This window comes from Stegostoma tigrinum, chromosome 3 (genome assembly GCF_030684315.1).
Source record: "Stegostoma tigrinum isolate sSteTig4 chromosome 3, sSteTig4.hap1, whole genome shotgun sequence".
Lineage (NCBI taxonomy): Eukaryota > Metazoa > Chordata > Chondrichthyes > Orectolobiformes > Stegostomatidae > Stegostoma > Stegostoma tigrinum.
The window spans coordinates 54207574-54230297 of record NC_081356.1 but is presented as its reverse complement, the minus strand read 5'-3'; the positions used below and the strand labels follow the sequence as shown (position 1 = coordinate 54230297).

The 22724-nt window shown below is 39.5% G+C and overlaps 1 protein-coding gene across 4 annotated transcripts in view; it reads left to right on the top strand.

Moving 5' to 3' along the window:
- The window catches only part of LOC125451134 (selenocysteine insertion sequence-binding protein 2-like), a 124462-nt gene that overhangs the window by 91598 nt on the left and 10140 nt on the right, over positions 1 to 22724 (top strand). For 3 of the 4 annotated variants that reach the window (XM_048527910.2, XM_048527909.2, XM_048527911.2), the window contains exons 14-17: positions 1198 to 1348; positions 7520 to 7740; positions 11442 to 11596; positions 22256 to 22454. In XM_048527910.2, the coding sequence (XP_048383867.1) occupies positions 1198 to 1348; positions 7520 to 7740; positions 11442 to 11596; positions 22256 to 22454 (726 nt within the window). Of the gene's footprint in view, positions 1 to 1197; positions 1349 to 7519; positions 7741 to 11441; positions 11597 to 22255; positions 22455 to 22724 lie in introns of those variants that run through there. The other variant, XM_059644601.1, reaches the window with a different exon arrangement.

Sequence of the window (22724 nt, the reverse complement as noted above, 5' to 3'; positions counted from 1 at the left end):
AATCACCTATTATAATGTCATTTTTCAGTACTTGGCCAATAACCTTGTTTGCATTAACATTGCAAGTGCATATCTAAATATTACTCAAATGTTATGAGGGTTTCTGCCTTCACCACGCTTGCAGGCAGTGAGTTATAGATTCACATCACACCCTGGGAGTGTATAAGATTTTCCTTCCATCTCCTCTAAACCTTCTGCCCCTTACCTTAAATCTATGTCCCCTGGTCGTTGATATCTCCATCAAGGGATAAAGTTTCCTCCTGTCTATGCCCTTCGTAATTCTGTACATCTCAATCATGTCCCCTGTCAGTCTCCTCTGCTCTAAAGAAAACAGCCTCAGTTTATCTAATTTTTCTTTATTACTGAAACTCTGCAGCTCCTGCAACATACTGGTAAATCTCCTCTGCACTTTCTCCAGTGCAATTGCATCTTTTCTGCATAGTGGATTCCAAAACTGCACTCAATACCCTAGTTCTCTCCTAAACAACATTTTTTCCATTTCCAGCATGGCCTCCTTGATATTGAACTCTGTACCTCAATTAATAAAGGCAAGTATCCAAGATTCTTGTTAACCATTTTATCTATTTGTCCTGATACCTTAAGGAGCCAATGTATGTGCTCGGCAGGGTCCCTTTGATCCTTGGTATTTCCCAGCGTCCATCGTGTGTTCCCTTGCTTTGTTTGTACTGCATCACCTCACATTTTTTAGAACTGACTTCCTGTTTGCAACTGATCAGCCCACCTGACCAGACTGTCTTATATTCTCCTGTATTCTAAAGCCTGACACAACCTTTTGGTGATCTGGTTTCATGGACATGGTCAGAGGGATTCAGAATTTCTTTCACTATCATGCTTGTAACGCCATGTTTTGTTTGCGCACTGCTCCTAGGGAATAAGTAGGACATCCAGTGTGCCCTATAAATTTTATTGTACCATAACTGCTCAGCTCAGGAAGAGAGGCAGCAACAGATCAAGCAGTGTGAGTACAATTTTAATGTTTCTAGCTATATCCGACATGGAGTTTTTCTGAAAGCAGAGTTTGAAACATCGGGCAGGTTTTTGAGCAAAATCAAGACCTGTTACTTCCAATTCTAGATAGCAGAATTTTACTGATGAAAATACTTAGTTTTGTACAATTTTATTCACCTGAGTATACTATCCTCTGACCTAGAAAATGTTGTTTTATTTTTGATTTAGGTTCAACAGATTTGGATGTTTTTGCACCATTTTCATCCAATCAAAATTTAGAATCTGTTTCTGAAACACCAAAATATCCTGAAGGAACTTTGATGGAAAACATTTTGATGAATTCCAGACATCCAAAGATACATAGCAGACGTTTTAGAGAGTAAGTGAAATTCTGATGCCTAATGTTGAAATGAATGTTGCTTAATTTAGTACCTCATGAAAGTAAGTATTTGGACGTTTGTCATTAGATTCTGCAATTGTATGATTCCACTGAATTTGAAATTTGGGCATCTGTGCCGTATGCACTTCCAGAGATTGGAACATTGCTGGGGTCAGGGATGGATATTTGTCATTAGCTGACAAAGTATTTTTAAAATTGCACTCACTGGTCACTTTTTTTCAGATCAGAAACACCTTCAGCTCCTCTATTCATTCTCCCTTCTGTATTTGTAATCTGCCTTCTAATTTATCCTTGCCCCTTTCACAAAAGCATCACCATCCATATTGCATAGGAGTTTACTACTGCTCCTCCCAAATGACCAACATGTCATTATTGACCCTACTGCTGATATCATGAACATCTCTCTTTCCGTCTATTCCAACTACCTCCTTTCTGAGGTAAATCACCATACATCGAGCTCTGCTTTTACTAATAATACCATTAGAAATGCAGAACTCTTTAAAGGTTAACTAGAAAAGCTCTAGAGTTGACTGAAAGCAAGTGATGTTCACTGGACTTTTGTATTTAGAGTAGATTCCCTACAGTGTGGAAACAGGCTCTTTTGGCCCAACAAGTCCACACTGCCCCTTGGAGCATCCCACCCAAACCCACCCCCCATAACCCACACACCCCTGAACTCTATGGGCAATTTAGCATGGGCAATCCACCTAGCCTGCACATCTTTGGTCTGTGGGACAAAACTGGAGCACCCGGGGGAAACCCACGCAGACATGGGAAGAATATGCAAACTCCGCACAGACTGTTGTTTGAGGGTGGAATTGAACCTGGGTCCCTGGTGCTGTAAGGCTGCAGTGCTAACCACTGAGCCACCGTGCTACCCTTAATAGCTGAGTTCTTAAGGTCTTGTGTTGCAGTGACAGGGTCCCTGCTTCTGAGCTAGAAATCCTGGGTTCAAGTCCACAAGTGTATAATAACCTCTCTGAACAGGCTGAATTAAAAAATGCTTCTTTTGGGGAAAGCTATGTGCCAGAGGAGGTGGAGTACTTTATCTCCCTCTACAACTTCATCAGTCCATGGAAGAAAATGTTGTAGAGTTTCAAACATGATATAAAGGACTAAAGAAATTGAGTTTAGAAATTGCAGATTCTATGGATTTTAACCTGTTAGATTGTGCACAGATTTCATTTTTCTGATGTTCATTGTTATGGTAATGACACTCTGAACAAATGGTCGCTATTGCAAAAAAATGCTTTAAGGAGATGATCATTTCCAGCTATGTCCTCGAATTATTGGAAGTGCTGTGGTAATACATAGAATGGAAGTTTTTATGATTAATTACTGTCAAAGTTAAATGGGTTTGTCTCAAACACCTGTATGGATTGATTTTCTAAAATACATTTTAAGGGAAGCCATAGACTCAGATTTCTGAATCAAGGGAAGTACAGGATTGGGTGATGCTGAAAATGAATGGATCCCAGAAATACATGAGGAATAATTAATAGATGTTTTCAGTGCAACTCTAAATATTCCGGTCAGGAATTTCCCAAGGATAAAAGAGTGAAGTATTCAAACCAACCCATGAAAGATATGGTTTTGAATGTGAATTTGATATCAGTTGTGCTGCACAAGATAGTGGCTGTTCCTTAACAATGTGTGGCCTTGATTGGCTGAACTATCATTTGGAAGAGTGGACAAAGCAGACAAAAATAGGTAGTAACAGTATGAAAGTTCTACCTGCCCTCAATTCGGAGATAATATTTGATCATCTTTAACGAGAGTGGCCCTCACTTGTGGAATTGAAGGACTGCATTATTTTGTAAATGATGTCATCCAGAATGACATACCATTCTTACTGCATAAGCTTTCGATGTAAAAGGCGAAATGAATTTGGACATGGAGGACAGTTTTGTTAAAGTGCAGTTCATGGGATCCAGGCATTATAGTATTCCATTCAAGAAAAGGAATTTCTTATCAAGAAAGCCAAGATTTCTGCTGATGAGATCATATGGAAATTGCATGAACAATTGCTCATCTCTCCTCTCAGAAATTAAATCTATTCTTAGTTGATGCCAGAATTATGGATAAAGAATACAAATTTCTTGTGGAATAGATCACATTGCAATGTGGCAAATATATTACATATCAAATGATGCCAACACATCTGGTAGTACGTATTCCATTAGCCCAGGAATTTAAAGAACGATCAGCCTGAATTTGAAGATGTGGGACTGAATTTAGAAATGCGGTCACCCAGGCTTACTATATCCCAGGTGATAATGATAACAAGAACAGATGACAGTACACAGAAAAGTGGATCAGAACAGGTACTGGATGACCAACAAACTATTTAACAATAATGGAACTAATTGCAAATGATGAATTTCAGGACATGAGAGAACCTGTATGTTATGGTAATACCCACAACTACAGAAAGTCTGGTCGTTAATATTGTGTGAAGGAAACCATGCCATAATTGATGAAATGTTGTACGGAAAATAGTGGCAGATCAATTGAACTGGAAGTTGTGAACGGTACTGGCAAGGACATTACATGCAACAAATTTATTACAATTGGTTGGGAAGTATAACCTATACCAATTAGAATACAGTCCGAACCCAATATTCTGTTCAGTACTGCATGACAATCCTTCAGTATTTGAAGGAACACTGATCAGCTTGCTTCTTTTCTCATCCAAAATATGCATTACACACCAGTAGAAAAACATTCATTAAAGCTGAGGTTTGAAAAGAAATTCAGTCGAGTGTTGAGGCATCCATCAGACCATCTAAGAGAGATTTCTGATTTGGGGAGATGGTTATTTATAAAACGGGGAATAGAAAGGGCCAGTAAAGATTGTTGGATGTGATGGGAAAACTTGCATTTGTATTATGTGAACCTGACTACTAGTAGAGTGAAAGATTAAGGTGATAAAATGGGCTAAATGAATTTAGCAAACTGGAAAGAGTTTGGAGTATATTCGGATGTTGGGATAGAAGCCAACTTTCTTCATGGAATCCATGCAGAAAACGTCCTACCAGATTACACCAATAAGGTGAAGGCTAGGTTAGTAGCTAGAGGTTTTGAGGAATGTTTGAAGAAAAAGAGAGTTTACAGTTCACCTGCACATGGCTGGGAAACTAGTGTTAAGTGTTAATAACCTGTGCTTTTTTTCTAATATTAGTTAACAAGAGAAACAACAAGGCTTTTTCTTAATGCATTCACTCAATGTCTGCTGGTCAAGGGCTGACATCACAATGTTACTACTGTCTAGGTGCATTTCGAATATTTTTAACTACAGACTTCAGTTCTTAATAGCAACATTCATCTTCTACATACTATAAAAATGTGTTTCTATACTGACACAATGTGAGCTCTTTTCTACTTGCTGTAATGTGAAAACATTGTTTTCTAGTTCTTACTTCAACATGTTCTAGCACTCTGAAGGGCTGAAAAGATCCACTTGGCTTTAGATTTTCGGTGGGAACAATAACCATTGTCTTTGAGTTCACACCTTACTGTATCTTGCTCAGATGTTCTTTATTCACATGTAATTCTTGATTGACAAGTTGGAGATTGTCCCACAGTAGAAAAATATTGAAGCTAGTGTAACTGTGCCTTCTCCTACACATGTAGGACATTATAAGTACCACATTTAGGGAAAGGAGAATTTTTTTTCTCCACACTGGATAATCATGCTGCATCAATATTAATGCTCCTATTCCTTTCCAGCCAAAATCAGCTAACTCCTTACATGGGGAAGGTTGATCATTTTTGTCCAGAGGACTAAGCAAGTCTACCAAGTGAATAGCTAAGCTTGAATTTCTTTTCATTCCGTTTTATTATTTAATTCCTATTTTTAGTCTGAGTGTTGCTTTCTAGAAATCGACCTATAACACACATAATTAAAATCTTAAAATCTTATTATCGCATTCACATATTTGCGTGGAATTTTGGTGTGATTTTTTTATTTTATTTTATTAAAACTGAAGTCTGCTCAAGTCTAGACAAATTACAATTTTGGATTCAATCATCTAATTCAACAGTTGGATACTGGTGTCAGCTATTTTGGTTGGTAATGCAGTGTATCTAATTAATTGATCATATTTTTCAATGTTTGTTGTATAGAATAAATTTGGTTAAAACCATAAAGATTAAGAGCCGGAGGAAGGCATTTTGTCTATTGAACCTGACGTCTATAACTTTTGACTCCCTTGGAACTGAAAGACCTGTAAACTCTTTCTAGAATATATTTAATTATCCAGATTCCATTACTGTACGTGGAAAAGAGTCCCAAATGACCCTTGAAGAATAAGTTCTTTTTGATCCTTTATGGGAGATCCCTTACTTTAAAACTCTGCTTCCCAACTTTAGATACCGTTATGAAGGAGCACCATCTCAGCATTTACCTGTCAAGTCCCTTTAGAATCTTTTTTGTTTCAATGTGACCATCTCTCATTTTGAGTTCCAGTGAGTATAGATCCAATCCAAGCTTCTCTGAACTGCTTCCACTGTGAGTATATATGCCTTTTTAAGTAAGGAGACTAAAATTGTACATAGTGCTCAAGGTGCAGCAACGACAATGTCGTCTACAGTTGTAGCAAGACTTTTGAACTTCAATGCACTTTGCCCCATGATAAAGAACACCACGTCATTTGGCTTTCTAATTGCTTGCTGGATCAGCATATTTTTATGATTCATGTGCAAGGACTTCCAGATCCCTCTATAGCATGGCATTCCACATTCTCTCTCCATTTAAATTATTTGCTTTCGTATTCTTAAGTCCGAAAGTGGGAAACCTTGCATTTTCCAACCTTGTATGCCATCAGCTAAATTTTGGCTCACTATCTTCATTCCCTTTGAAGACTATTTGTGCTCTGCCACATCTTGCTTTTCCCTACTCATTTTTGTATTATCAGCAAAATTAGCTACAACACAGTCAGTTTCTACATCCATGTCGTTAATATTTGAAGTCTCATAACTCATCCCAGTGGCCATTTGACTGATTACAGTTTGCCAATATGATATTTATCCTGACTTAATTTAGATTAGATTAGATTCCCTACAGTGTGGAAACAGGCCCTTCAGCCCAACAAGTCCACACCGCCCCTTGAAGCACCCCACCCAGACCCATTCCCCTATAACCCACACATCCCAGAACACTATGGGTAGCTTCTTTTCCATGTTAATCTATCACCCCCAACATTTCTATCTTGGCAGTAGCCTTTTATGTAGCACCTTTATTGGGTCTGTTGGAAACCCAGTATTCTACATCCTACCTATCCCTTTATCCACCCTACTTGTTAAATCCTCAAATTGCTCCAATGAATTTGTTAAAATGATGTAAACAGTTCAGTTTTTAATAGATTTATATTTTATCGTTGATGTATTGCTTTGATTAGGGACAATATTGTGATGTTTGTAGAAAGGAGCAATGATTATGAGAATGAGGTTTAGCATTCGTGATCTTTCAAAAAAACTCACATGCACGCACAAGCTCAGTGTTTTTCCCATGCAAGATGAAACAATTTAGTCTCATGTATTCAGAAACTTCAAACTTGAAACATCTCAGTAAATACCTGCATACATGCTTGATAACGGAAAGGCCTTGCTTACATAAATGATTTTTAATTACTTCATTAATTTAATACTATTTAATTTCCCTATAGTATCAGTTTTAAGATCTGTCATTTCAATAATATTCTCAATGGGCTACTATTCTTCACACTTGTATCGTCATACTTCTCTATCACCTCTGTCTTCCCTTGACTACATTGGCTCTGAATCTTGCATTATCTCAAATATTTAAATGCTTCATGGTTTTGTTCCTCCTCCAGCTCCTGTATCTGCACCACCACCATGATTGTACAAATTCACTTGTCCTGTAATATGCACTCCTGCTTTGTACTTGTGATTCATTGCCATCTGAATCCAAAAATCATTACAATTTCAAATAATGAGGCATCAATTTGCCCTGTAATGCAAATTTCTACTTTGCATGTTTGCTTTGCCCATTATCATGTGATAAGAACAACAAGTGCCAATTTTCCAAGAGTTTAATCCTCTGTATATAGATGCTGTAACCACATTTTTCCTTGTGTAATATATACTTTGCAATAGTTTCTCACTATGTGCGTGCTTTTTCTCATTTAGATATTGCAGCCAAGTGCTCAGTAAAGAAGTTGATAACCATGTGACTGACCTGCTGAAAGAACTTGTCCGTTTCCAAGATCGTTTGTACCAAAAGGATCCAATTAAAGCTAAGAAAAAACGTAGGATTGTAATGGGCCTGAGAGAAGTGTTAAAACATCTAAAGCTGAAAAAGCTTAAATGTGTTATCATTTCTCCCAACTGTGAAAGAATACAATCAAAAGGTAATTTGTTTGTAATTGTTCCTTTTACAAGATATAGAAAAGTGGAAAATGAATAGGAACAAAATTAGGCTGATTAGTCTATTGAGCACATTTTGCTATTCAGTGATATCACGACTGATCTATGACCTGCCACGGTATCCTTAACACCTTTAAGACCATCAGACAAAGGAACAGAAGTAAACCGTTTAGTCCATTGGGTGTGCTCCTCTGTTCAGTGAATCATGGGAATCCTTAAGCTTGATTCCCTTGCTGAATAATAATATGACTCTTTCCACCTCAAATACACCCAACAACCCAGCCTTAACAGCCTTCTCCGTCAAGCAGTTCCACAGATTGACTACCCTGCGCCTAAATGCTCATTACTCTAAGATTGCCTCTGGTCCTAGATTCTCCCACGAAGGGAAACAACCTCCCAGCATCTACCCTGTTAAGCCCTCTGTGAATCTTATGTTTCGATAAGATCTTCTCTCATTCTTGTAAATTTCATCGAGTACAAGCCCAACCTATTCAACCTCATCTCATAATAAAATCCCTTCAGGATCAACCTAGTTAGCTTTCTCTACAATGCTTCAAATGCCAATATATCTTTCCTGTTCACAAAATTCAAGGTTTTTTGTCTGACTGATGCATTATATCGTTTTAGCTCCTTTCCCTTAAAAATAAATGCCAAAAGTCCATTTATCCTCCTATTTACCCACAGAAATTGTATGTTAGCTTTTTTGTGATTTATGTATTACGACTTCTAAATCCCCTCTTGCTCAGCTTTCTTCAGTCTTCACCTCATGTAAATAATAGACATAATTGAAGCTAAGAACATTAACTATCTCTACCATGATTAAAATGAAAAATAATTAAAAGATATAGAGAAGGGGGCATCTAATGGGGATGGAAGGAAGCTATAAAGGGGGAGACGCATCTCAGTGAAGGAATCTATGGTATGAGTCTGGATATTTGCTTAATGTGAGTTGGCACAATAATTAGACTGAGAAAAACACATCTTACTGTGATGGCCTATGCTGTAGTTGACATTATCTGAGTCACTAACTCTTAATTTTCTCTGGTAAAGCTCAACATTCACTGTTCCTGCTTTAATGTTTTCAAGTATAGTGCATTTAATTTTGGGTGATCTGGAGTTTTAAAACTTCTATTGCCTTTGGGACATTTTGTTTATTGTGAATTTAATTTGATTGTTTCCATGTGAAAATTAATTTGAATTAGTGACAGTAAAACAAAACTTCGCAAATTAATTAAATAATATAAAACATTAAATGTACTGCTAAAGTGTATCTAATCAAAAACTGAGCATTGTGTAACTTGCACATTGCAAGTTAATCCCACCTGTTCATTTGTCCAAACATTAGTCAGTACCGCTCAGCTTTTACTTAGATGTCAGATACTCCTTCAACACTTCAATGTTACAGACAAGCTGGGCTGTTGCCTTCTTACTGGATCTACTCAGTAGAACTTCGTACGATTACTGTCATGAGGAACAGCATCTTCACTCAGAATCAACAGTTTCAGTATCAGTCAGCAATGTGAACATTGTACTTCCTGACACACGAACACTTTTTCTGTTGGTTACAGGCAGAGTAACAATGTAAAAAGAAAACATGAGCGATTTCTAAATTCCCAATGAGTAACTTGATTTTCGCCTAGTCATGCAAGTAAAGCATATTATGATAATTTCCAACCTCAATTTTTAAAAAATCTTATTTTAAAATGAAAATACTTTACTCTGGCTTAGTTGATAAAGATTCACTTTGTCAATAATAAAATGTTTGTGGGCATGTAACCAATCAGAAATATTATCACTGTCTCAGTTGTCAGTATTTGTTGCAGCAGTGCTGCTTGAAGACTGAAGCTTAATGATATGTTCAGTTTGAAGTTGCTAATCCATTTGCAAAAAAAGTTGTTCCAAATTCTCAAGTAATAATTCATCTTTTCCAGAAAGATTAGCTTGGACAACCTAGCAAGATTAGCTAGATTAGAAGGGTGCACATCCTCTTCTGTTGATTGAAAAAAATGTCAGCTGATAATCAGCCACAATTTGCTTCTTGATTTTCAGGTTGTTACTGAGGATGCTTCTCCGGAGGGTGTTCCTCTCCACGTTCCATCTTGTATTTTGGTTTTGTGTGAGCTGTTTCTGACTAATTTTCTTCTAAATTTCTTCCTAAAATTTTTTCAATACCAAGGTCACAGGATAAAGAAAGCTATTCATTTAAAATTAACTCATTCATCCTGAAACACCCTGAAGTTTGCCCGTTGCATTGCCTGACTTTTTAAAAATGTTTCCACTGCTAAATCTTGAAGTCTGTTTTATGTAATGAATGCTCCATGAAAAATTCTTTATTTATAAATATCAAATTTATCTTTTCCATGTTGGTGTTTCCTCTGACCAATTCATGAAATTTAAAATAATCATCTAAGTTTATATTTACCATTCCTACAAATACATCATACACATCTTTTCTTGTTACATAGACATTTATCAGGAATCAGCCATTGTTCACTCGAGTTGTTTACTGCACAACCTCTTACATTTGAATGTTTCTCTCTTGTGTTCAAGTAACCAGAACTACACAAGTGCAATCTGACAAAAGCATGTCACAATTCAATTGACTATTTTTGTCTTGTATTTTACTGTTCTGGTTATGTAATTCATCTTCTGTTGTTTTTATTGATTTCTGCTGTGCTGTTGATTTGAGTGAAGATGCAGCTGCTCATGACAGTAATCGTAAGAAGTTCCAGTAAGTGGATCCAGTAAGCTGGCAACAGCCCAGCTTGTCTGTAATGTTCATTTGTTGAGGAAGTGTCTGACATCTAAGCAAAAGCTGAGCAGAACTGACAAATGTTTGGACAAATGAACAGGTGGGATTAACTTTACCAAGACTCTTGGATCCCTTTCAACTTCAGGCTATTTGTAGAGGTTGCATCTTGCTTACTTTTCCATCCTTTGGTTTTTGTACAGATTAAATTTCATCCATCATTTTTGAACTGCCTCCTCAAATTTCACTGACCCACCTAAGGTGAAATCATTTCCAGAGTTCAGCACTTGAACATTGGACAGAAATTGGACATATTAATTAAAATATTAGTGTTCGTATACAAAGTGGTGGAAATTTATTCATTATTCTCCCTTTACTTCCACCCATCTGCTGACATAATTGCCTTCCACCCAGTTGTTTATTTATCCCTAGAGTTAACCCTAATTCTCCACTGTTTTGATTTTTTTTAAAACTACAAGCCTTTCATGTAGACCATTATCTTCAGAAAGTCTAGACAGATTCAAAATGTTTGATCACGGCATTTTTAAGAAGGGTTATATAAGTGGCAAGGAGTTCAACAGTCTGTGGAGAAATTACAGAATCCAACCAAGAAGCCTGGAGGTATATATATCAATACCAGTATCAGTATTCGGGTGAAGAAAGTTGGGATGTATATTGGATGGAGCTCAAGAAGGGGGATGCCCAGAAAGAGCTTTTTGTAGCCACAGTTCAAATTGTGAATTTAACCAACTGCATGGCCTATGTGGGAAATGGATTAGAGTCAAAATTTTGTGGGTTTATTTTGAACTAGATGGCCCTGTGGTAAAGACTCCTGGTCCAGGGTATACTTGGTAACTGCAGTTGTAAGATGCAGAATATTGCCTTTTTTAATAGCTTAATAATATATTATTAATGTGTAAAAATTGTTTTATCCAGGTGGCTTAGATGAGACATTACATACAATAATTGAAGTTGCCCGTGAACAAGAAATTCCATTTGTCTTTGCTCTCAATCGTAAAGCTCTAGGGCGCTGTGTAAACAAAGCAGTTCCTGTTAGTGTGGTTGGAATCTTCAGCTATGATGGTGCTGAGGTTAGTCTAAACCAATTAGTGATTCACTTTTTCAGTGTTAAGAACAGAATGTGTATTTCAGAAACGATTCCTGAAAAGGTCTGTACTCAACATCTATGAATGCATATTTTACAGAAATCTAAACAAGTCAATTGTATTTTACAAATATCCATTTTCTGTACTGACGTCTGGTGTATTACATAATTATAGGAAAGTTTTAACTAACAATAGATATATTTGTTGAAAAGTGCCTTAAATTAATAAGAATGCCGCATTGCTAAACCCCTTTAAAAGCAGAGGGCAAGTTGACACAGTCCATTTCACTTTAAAATGTAATAAGCCATACATTTATATTGTGGTGCTTGTAATCTTTTGTTGTAAAGGAACAAATGGGCCACATATTTACTTAGATCATAGAATCCCTACAGTGTGGAAACAAGAGCTTCAGCCCAACAAGTCCTCACTGACCCACAGAGCATCCCACCCAGACCCATCCCCCTATAAACCCGCCTAATCTAAACATCTCTGAACACAATGGGCAATTTAGCATGGCCAATCCACCTAGCCTGCAGACACAGGGAGAATGGGCAAACTCCACACGGACAGTCGCCCGAGGGTGGAATCGAACCCAGGTCCCTGGCACTGTGAGGCAGTAGTGCTAACCACTGAGCCATTGTACCACTTGTGTTCGTAATAAGTTTGAATTATGTGTGTCAAAACCCATTTTTATTTCCCCACTTGCATCGAGACACTGTCAATGCCAGATTGGCACAGATGTTGGGTTTTAATTTGGTTAAAAACTGGTATGGATGAGAGGGAGAGGCGTAAACAGTTGAAGGAAATAATTGTCTTTGCATTATAAAATCTAAGGTCACTACCACTGTGCACTGCTTTGGGCTGCGTGCTGGTATAACAAAAACTTATAATTTGCACAGCACTTTATCATAAAATATTCATAGAAAAAATATAAAACCAAATATCATAGATGTGAAATAAGGCAAAGAACTGCAGATGCTGGAGATCTGAAACAAAAACACACATTGCTGGAGGAATTCAGCAGGCCTTGCAGCATCTGTGGGAACGAAGCAGACTTAATGTTTTGAGAGCCATGACTCTTCTCATCATGCAGTTTCAGTTGACGAAAAACCTATTCAAAGAGTTAGGTCAGGGAGATTTGAAAGGACAAAAGTTAGGAAGAGAGGCTTAAATCTTTCAAGAGGCAGCTCTGTATCGTAAAGCCATCACACTGAAATCATGGCCAGCAATCGCAGAATGATTACATCATCAGTTCTTAGGCAACAATTGGATGAGGCATTGCTGATTAAGCCAGCATTTATTGCACGCATCCATAATTGTTCTGAGAAGGTGGTGGTGAGCTGACTTCTTGAACTGTTACAGTCCTTAAGATGTAGGAGCAATTGCAGTGCTGTAATGAAAGACCATTAAAGGATATTGGTCTGACAACAGTGGAAGAGCAGTGATGTATTTCCAAGTGAGGATGGTGTTTGGCTTGGAGGGAAACTTGCAACTTCCTGTGCACTACCTGCTGTTGCCCCGCTGGATGATAGAGGTTATGTGTTTAAAAGGTGCTGTTGATTAAGCCATGGTACGTTACTTGCGGTGCACAGTGCATTGGTGGTGAAGCTTGTGAATGTGGAATGTAATGGATAGGGTGCCTGTCAGGTGGGCTGCTTTGTCCTGGATGATATTCAGCTTACGAGTCTTACAGAGTGACGCCCGTCAGGCTAGTGGAAAATATACCATTACACTCCTGACTTGTGTCTTTTAGTTGATGGGTAAGCACTGGGGAGTTACGTGCAAAATTTCTAGCCTTTAATCTGCTTTTGTGGCTGCAGTATTTATCTGGCTGGTCCAGTTCAGTTTCCGGTCAGTGATAACTCCCAGGATGCTGTAGGCATGGAATTCAGTGATGATAATGCTGTTGAATGTCACATGGAAATGATTAGATTCTCTATTATTGTACATGGTCATTGTCTGCACTTGTGTGGCATAGTATTACTCACCACTCATGGGCCCAAGCCTAATGTTGTCCATGTCTTGCTGCATTAAAACACTTCAGCACTAGGAGCCTTGAATAGTGCTGAACATTGTGCAGTCATCAGTGAACATGTCCACTTCTGATTTTGTGATGAGAGGAAAGTCAGTAATGAAGCAACTGAAGATGTTTTGGCCGTGACCACTACCCTGAACAACTACTACAGTGATTTCCTAGACAGAGATGATTAATCTACAACAGCTGCAGCCATTTTCCTTTGTGCAATATATATCTCTAGCCAGCAGAAAGTTTTCTCCATCATTCTCCTTTACTTCAATTTGTCCAGGGCTCCTTGATATCATACTTAAACTAGATGCAACCTTGATTTCATGAGCTGCCACTCTTGCCTTATCTCTGGAATTCAGCTTTCTTTTGCCAGTGTTTAGACTGAGGCTGTAATGAGATCAGGCTGTGTGTGAACTAGCAGAAGCAAAACTGAATGTCAACGACCAGGTTATTGCTGAGCAAACACTTCGCAGCACTGTGACAACCCTTCCAACCACTTTGCTTCTGATTAAAAGTAGATTTATAAGCCAGTAATTGGCAAGATTGGATTTGTCCTTTTTTTGTGGACTGGAGAGAACTGGGAAGTTTTCCAGAATACCAGGGTAGATGCCAGTCTTGTACCAAGAACAAACAACGGTACAGTTTCGGAAAAGGTCTTCAGCCCACCAGGCTTACGTTGACGTAAACCAAAAACCTTTTGCCTTTGTCTTTTTGACTAAGCTCACAATTTCTCTTGTCATCCAAAGTTCCCAAATCTTGCCAGCCTTATCCTCCATTTTCATAGGAACATGCTGATCCTGAACAAAAACAAAGTTACTGGCAAAGCTCAGCAGGCCCGGCAGCATCTGTGAAGGAGAAAACAGAGTTAACATTTCAGGTCTGGTGACCCTTCCTCAGAACTGACGGTAGCTGGGAAAATGTCAGTTTATACGCAGAAAATGGGGAGGTGGTGGGGTAGGGAGTAAAGATGGGATAGAGCATAAAGAGCGAGAAAGACACTTGGACAGACAAAGGATTTGCTAACGATCAGGCTGGGAGGGTGAATTGTTGTTAGTGGGGACTGTTATTCACTAACAACAAGAGGGTGTGTAATGGCAGGTTGTGTGGTAACAAGGCCTGGTGTGTGGGGTAGGGGACTGGGACATGGGAGAGTTTAGGCCCTAAAATTATTGAACTCGATATTGAGTCCGGAGGACTGTAGGGTCCCCAAGTAGAAAATGAGGTGTTGATTCTCCAGAGATAATAGGAACTGCAGATGCTGGAGAATCTGAGATACTAAGGTGTAGAGCTGGATGAACACAGCAGGCCAGGCAGCATCAGAGGAGCAGGAAAGCTGACGTTTTGGGCCGGTTCCTGAAGAAGGGTCTAGGCCTGAAACATCAGCCTTGCTGCTTGGCCTGCTGCGTTATTCCAGCTCTACACCTTGATATCTCTGTTGTTTCTCCAGCTTGCGTTGAGCTTTGCTGGAACACTGCAGCGAGCCAAAGACAGAGATGTTGGCCAGGGAGCAGGATGATGCATTGAAGTGGCAGGCAACAGGTAGTCCAGGGTCTTTTTTGTGAGCAGAATGTAAATGTTCTGCTGATCCTGAACGCTTATCAACTGGTCTTTAAAAGATTCCCACATGACAGATGTGGATTTATCCTCAAACAGCCACTTAATTCCACAGTTCCTGTCTAATATTCTCACAGTTAGTCTTCCCCAGTTTAATATTTTCACCTGAGGACCAATCTTAACCTTATCCGTACCTTACTTTAAAACGTGCAGAATTGTGGCCACTGTTGCTAAAATTCGCCCCCTCTGAAACTTTGACCATTTCGGATGGGCTTATTCCCCAATACCAGGCCTAGTATAGCTGTAATCGGATATTTGCATATTGCTTCAAAGAACCCTCCTGGCTGCACCTAACAAATTCAACACCCCATCCAAGCCCCTAACACTAAAGGTGTCCCAGTCAATACAGGGGGAAGTTAAACGCATCTGCCGCAACAGCCGTTCTGTTTTAACACTTTTCCATAATTTGTCCACATACCTGTTCCTGTATTCCCCAATGGCTTTTGGGAGGTCTGCAGTGCAATCCCATCAAAGTGATTGAAACCTTCCTTTTCCTGAACCCTACCCATATGGCCTTGCTGAATGAGACTTGCACGGTGTTCTCTCTCGGTACAGCTGTGATATTCTCCCTAACCAGTAATGCACCTAGCCCACCTCTTTTATATGCTTCTCTATCTTGCCTGAAATATCTAAATCCCAGAATGTTAAGGTGCCAGTTTTGTCCCTTTCTCAACTAAGTCTCTGTATTAGCTACAATGTCATAGTTATGTACGCTAACCCAAACTCCTAAATTCATCAGCTCTACCTGTCACACCCCTCGTTTTAAAACAAATGCACTATACAGACCATCAGTCCTGCCCTGATCAGTAACCTCCTCTTGTCTGTTCATCCTCTTTAGCCTCACTGGCTTTAGTCTCTACATCCTACTTGGTCATTTCGCTTGCTGACCTACTGTTCTGGTTCCCACCCACAGCACATTAGTTTAAACCCTCCCTAGATTCAGAGGGGATTTGGGGAGAAAAGTCTTTTTCATTCAGCGGGTGGTGGGAATCAGGGATGCACCATGTAGGAAGGTATTGGAGGCCAGATACATTACTACCTTTAAAAAATAGTTGAATGAGCACTTCAAATATTATAACATTCCAGGATATTAGACAAGTGCAGGAAACTGGGAATAGCGCACTTTTTTTTAGATTAGATTAGATTCTCTACAGTGTGGAAACAGGCCCTTCGGCCCAACAAGTCCACACTGCCCCTTGGAGCATCCCAGCCAGACCCATCCCCCTATAACCCACACACCCCTGAACACTGTGGGCAATTTAGCATGGTCGATCCACCTGTCCTGCACATCTCTGGACTGTGGGAGGAAACCGAAGCACCCGGAGGAAACCCACGCAGACACTGGGAGAATGTTCAAACTCTGCACAGACAGTTACCCGAGGCCGGATTCGAACCTGGGTCCCTGGTGCTGTGAGGCTGCAGTGCTAACCACTGAGCCACTGTGCTGCCCTAAAGTGGTAGTGGCAGTTACGTTGGTGCAGACTTGATAAGCCAAAGGGCCTTTTCTGCACTATATGAATCTGTAAAGTGACTAGAAAACCTCCCTGCCAGGATATCAGTGCCCCTCCAGTTTAGTTGCAACCCATCCTTCTTGTACAGGTGCCACCTGCCATGGAAGACCTCCCACTGATCCACATACCTGATGTCTTCCTCCCTACACCACATCTTCAGCCACATATTTAACATTTAATATCTTGCTATTCATACTGTCAAAACCTCATTCTCTGAAGTCTCTTTGTAGGATTTCATCATTGTTCCTGCCTATGTCATTAGTAGGAATATGTACCACGATCTCTGGCTGGTGGCTGTCCTTTTTGAGAATGTTCCTGAGCAGGATCGGAACATTCTTGATTCTGGCACCAGAGAGGCAAAACACGATCCTGGAGTCACTTCTGTGGTCACAGAAACACCTGTCTGTGCCTCTGACTATAGGTTTCCATTAAACAAGTGTCCAGGAACCATGGTCTGCTGGAAGTTGTCGATGAGAAGTTGTGCATCATACCTGTGGGGTGGTGGCTGCAGCACTGGCAGCAGTGTCCAGAACACAGAGTCCCAGAGCCTGGACTCTTGGCAGTGTCAGACGATAGCAGAGCCAGCATCTACTGGGGCATTGCATTGTTGTAGCTAGTCCCACTGGGGGTTCCTTTAGGACTAGAACACTTTCCTGAGATCTTGCAGAAGCTATGGAGCCATGCTCGAGACTCAATTTGAACAGATAGTGAACTCTCATTTAAGTAATTTCTTTTTATTCTTTTTGTAGCTCAAAATGGCACTGGATTATAGTGCCAAAACACACTTCACTGTATCTTCAAGATATATGTGACAATAAAATCATCCGTCCGTTTGCCTGCCCACCCATCCACCCACTCACCTGTCACTGCTGCCAAACTGAATTCAGACTCTACCTGCTCTACACAAAGCCAGGTGTGGTCGCACTGCTCGGGCTGCTGCTGTCACCATCCCCTGATAGGTAATTAACTCGCCTCCTCCTCGCCAACAGTACCCAAAATAGTAAACTTGTTAGAGAGGGGGATAGCCACAGGGGACTCCTGCATTGCTTGCCTGCCCCTTCTAGCAGTCACCCACCTATTTGCCTGAACCCTGTCTATGACCACGCCTCTGAAACTCCTGCCTCTTGCATGCTCATAAATGTATCCAGTTGCCACTCCAACCAATCCATGTGGTCTGTATAAACATAATATCACACTGCCATTTTTACACTCAAACAACTATGTAACTAAAATAAGCTTCAGTTAAATTAGTTTACAGCTAACTAGGCAGCCCGTATTAGATTCTCACTAAAAAATAATAATTACATTATTTTGTGAACAGTACTCTAAATCCCAGTATTGTACTACTGTACCACTAGCCTGAGTTCCACTACTCTAAAACCTTTATGGGTATGAAATGGCTAATGACAATTGAAGGTAAAGGGGACAAAAATCACCCAACTGGTACTAATCGATCAGGAGCCTTTCTGTCCAAAATGTCATTTTTGAACTTGTGATGTGAAGTAGTGCAGCTCTGACAAAACACCCTATGTCATGAATCAAGGTCATGCTCCACACATAAATTTTTACGTGCCCCTATCGCTGTCTCCTGTCATCAGCTTCTCTGGCTCTGATTCCCTGTTGCTGATCGAAGTAAACTTGCTACTCCAAACTAGCAGTTGTGACTGCACCAACCTCTCCGACAATCCTCCTTGGTTACTTAACAGCAGTGCCCTCTGGAACAGCTTGGCTAGCAATACGGCTTGTTCTGGCACACACTTAATGGGTACTATTTCCAGAATATTGCCTCGGGCCAAAGTCTTTGCAGTATCCAGTGTCTTCAGCAACATCTTGACATCACATGAAGTGAACTGAATTGGCAGCAGTCTGGCATTCATGATGCCAGGTCGTGATGGCTTTTGCTTCCAGCTGAAGATGAATGCAAATGCTTCAGCTATGTCTTTTGTTGTGGTATTTAATTGTCCACCACCATTCACAAGTGGAAGTGGCAGGACTGCAGGGTTTAGCTGCCATCTGTTGGTTTTGGAATAGCTTAGCCATTTCTTAGCTTTCTGCTTCCTTTTAATGTAGGTAGTTCAATGCTGTAGCTTCACCAGGCTCAATACAGTGTGGATTGATGAAATGATGAAGGGTGTAAACCCGAACCATCAACTTTCCTGCTCCTCCAATGCCACCTGACCTGCTGTGTTCCTCCAGCTCCATATTGTATTGACTCTGACTCCAGCATCTGCAGTTCTCACTACCACCGAACTTCACCAGGTTCATGCCTGATTATTAGGTATGCCGAACATTGTTCCTGGGACGGCTTCCTGCACTCTTCATTGTACCAGAGTCTGTTCCTCAACTTGATGGTAATGATTGAGTGGGAGGTATGCAGTGTCATGATTTTATAGATTGTAGTTCAATATAATTCTACTGATGATGACCCACATCACCTCAGAAATGTCTAGTCAGAGTCATATAGCACAAAAAAGAGACCCTTCAATCCAGCTCGTCCATGTTGACCAAGTTTCTCAAACTCATACAGTCCCAGGTGCCTGTATCACTCTAAACCTTCCCTATTTATGTACCTGTTCAAATGGTCTTTTTAAACGTTGGAACTGTACCTGCATCTACCACTTACTCTGGCAGTTCATTCCACATATGAACCACTTTTTGTGAAGAAATTGCCCCTCGTGTCCCTTTTTAAATCTTTTTTCCTCTCACCTTAAAATATGCCCTCAGTTTTGACCTCTGCTTCCCTAGGGAAAAGACCTTTGCTATTCACCTTATCTTTGCCCCTCATTATTTTATAGCCTCTACAAGGTAACCCCTCAACCTCCTACACTCCATTGAAAAAAGGTTTGAGCCTGTCCCCCTATTCTTAAACTTAAACCCTCCTGTCTTGATAACATCTTTGTAAATCTCTTCTGAATCCTCTCCAAATAAAGAATATTTATCCTATGGTGAGCCAACCATAACTGTATACAGTACTCCAAAAGTGACATCAACATCCCGTACAATCGCAACATTCTGGATGTGTTCAAAATCTATCTCAGTTAGCTTGGTCATGGTGCTGAACACAATAGAGGATATCTTCAAAGTGAAGATGAACTTTGTTTCCTCAAGGACTGTGCAGTTGTCACTCTGTCATGATACTGTTATGGACAGAAGCATCACATAGTTTGAGAACAAGGTGAAGTAAGTTTTATTGCTCCTTTTAGTCCCACCACAAGTTGCCGTATACCCAGTTTAGTAGCTGAGTCCTGTAGGGCATTAGTTACTTTTGGTTCTACTAAACCAATCTTGTTGATCGACATTCGGGACCCACCCAAAATGTATTTTGTACCCTTAGTGCCTCTTCCACTTGGTGTTCAACTTGGAGGAGGACCGATTTTATCAGCAAAGAAGGGTGTAGTAAGTGGTAATCAATAGGAAATTTCTTCATGTTTGACTGATGACATGGCACTTCATAGGGTCTGAAGTCAATGTTGAGGACTCCCATGGAAACTGCTTATGAGAGGGATGTCAGAGGGTTAATATGATATTATAAGTAGAACCAAGAGTAGACTATATGATGAGTTTAGTGCACTCAGCTTTCAATATGATTATTGGCAATACATTGACTTCGATTCCAATTTCCTGCAAGCTCTTAATGTCCTTTTAGTTATACGTGACCAAATTTGTCTGTCAACCTGAAGCTATACTTCTCACCCTGGCACCTCCAACCTGAGACTCTCTCCCCTGACTTGGCAATGTAGAACAATCTCGAAGTTTCAGACCTGTCAATCCCCTGCAGAATATTTGTATATCAACCACACATTCTTCCAAACTAGAGGAAATCAGCCTGATTGAATTCAGCATTGCATCCCTCCCTAATAGCATTGTGGATATACGTACAGAACATTGACTACAGAGGTTGAAGAAGGCACCTCATCACCATCTTTTCAAGGGCAACCAGGAATGGACAATAAATGCTGGCCAGCCACATCCCATGACTGATTTGGAAAAAAATCTGTTGAATTTTTGTTGTACTGCCTCTAACGCAAGTATACTCTTCCAGCAATATGGAGACCAAAAATGCACACAATATTCCAAGTGTGGTCTCACTTGTACAATTGTAATAAGACAACATGATGTGGAAAGGTCAAGGGGATGGTTAGGAACTTGACATAGATGGAGAGGTTTCGGGAGCATAAAGGAGCAATAAACTCTGTGGATGAGTTGAATTGGAGATGCAGAAAGTTGGAATATAGTTTGGGTATACTTCACAGAATAGGACAACATATCATTGCTTTCAAATACTGTTATGCCAACCATTTTTTTTTTCTTTCAAATACTGTTATGCCAACCATTTTTTTAATTTCAGTTTGTCATAAATATTAGGAAGGTTCAGATAATTTAATCCACTGAAACTACCAAGTTTTATTTCTGACTGCCACTTTTGGCCGTAAGTGCATTTCATACCATTCGTTAGTACCCGCTGCATTATAACCCCAGTGATAGCGGTTGGAAATTTTATTTTAGAAGGGACAGAAAATCCAGTTATCTTCCAGGGAACATTTAAATGTCTAAGCAAATGTTTTTATATAACAAAAGCAGAATGTGCTGGAGATACTTAGCAGGCCTGGCAGCATCTGTTGAGGAAGAGAGTAAATGATTTGAACCCTGATCAAACATAACCTGTTGTTCTCTCAACAGACTTCCTGTGTTTCTCCAACACATTGTATTTTTGTTTAAAATTTTCAGAATCCGCAGCTCTCTTTCTAAATCTTTGAGCGCTTATCTCTGTGGAAGTCTACCTGCTCAGAATATTCCAGTAGCTGGATACTAGTCAAATATAGATCAATATGATATCTGTTGTTAACTGCACCATTCAAACAGCTGGTATCATTATCGGGTATCAGATGCAGGCTGAGTGTAATAAGAACATACTATTGTCAGTTTTTTTTTGTTCTGTCAGATTCTCAGAACTTTTAAAGGGTTAGTGTAGCAGCTTATGTGCTGAATTAAAAATAGCCTCTTTTAGAGCAAGTCTATTTGAACGAGGATGAGACAATTTTTGATTGATAAAATTAAAATGAAGTTGAACCATCAAAGTGGTAGCTATCTTCAGATGCAGATTTGTGTGATAAAAGTGAGTAAGTTTGTAAGATTTCTTTCTGTTCAAGAAAATCATTTTAATATCTCTTTGTAGATGAGGGTCCATTAGGGGAAATTTCATGGGTGCCTTCATATCCTGCAAATCAGAGATCAAATTCACCAACTCCTTAATGTAGTATAATTTGAAGCATTCAGTAATTTGATGATAATTCACTAAAATCATAGAACAATGTCAAAAGTATTGTTTCATATTTTCTGTTGGAAATCAAATTTTCAAAAACTCTGCTAATTTTAAAGTGAATTTCTGGTCGCTGGATTATAAAAAAGAGATTTACTTTATGGTTAATTCTTATCAAGCCTTTTTTTGGTTTAATATTTTGAAATAAATTTTCTGGATATTTCACTAAACAGAGTCAATTTCATCAAATGGTTGAACTCACTGAAGAAGCAAGGAAAGCATATCAGGAAATGCTTAATGCCCTAGAGCAAGAATGCAAGGCGGTTGAAGAATGTTCAGAGGAGCCATTGTGTGATCCGACAGAGGCAAGAACAACTACGTTGGATAACGTGACCTGTCAGTCATTTTTGGAAACCAGGGAACCACAATATGGTGCATATCAAATATGGTGTAGTAGTACAACTTCACTCAAATGTTCTTCGCAGCATTTTATATATGCGACTCTAGTTTTGAATTTTGAAATATTGGTTAATTTGCATCCATGCACAAAATTGTTCTGCAAATTAGGAATGTAATAATTAAACTCGTACATATTCTGCTGTTAGAAATGTTTAGATTACTTGCAAACTTTTCCCTCATCAGCAGGGGTACTGAGGCTGTAGGATGTATATATGCAAGTTCTCCGGGTACTGTAAAATCTAG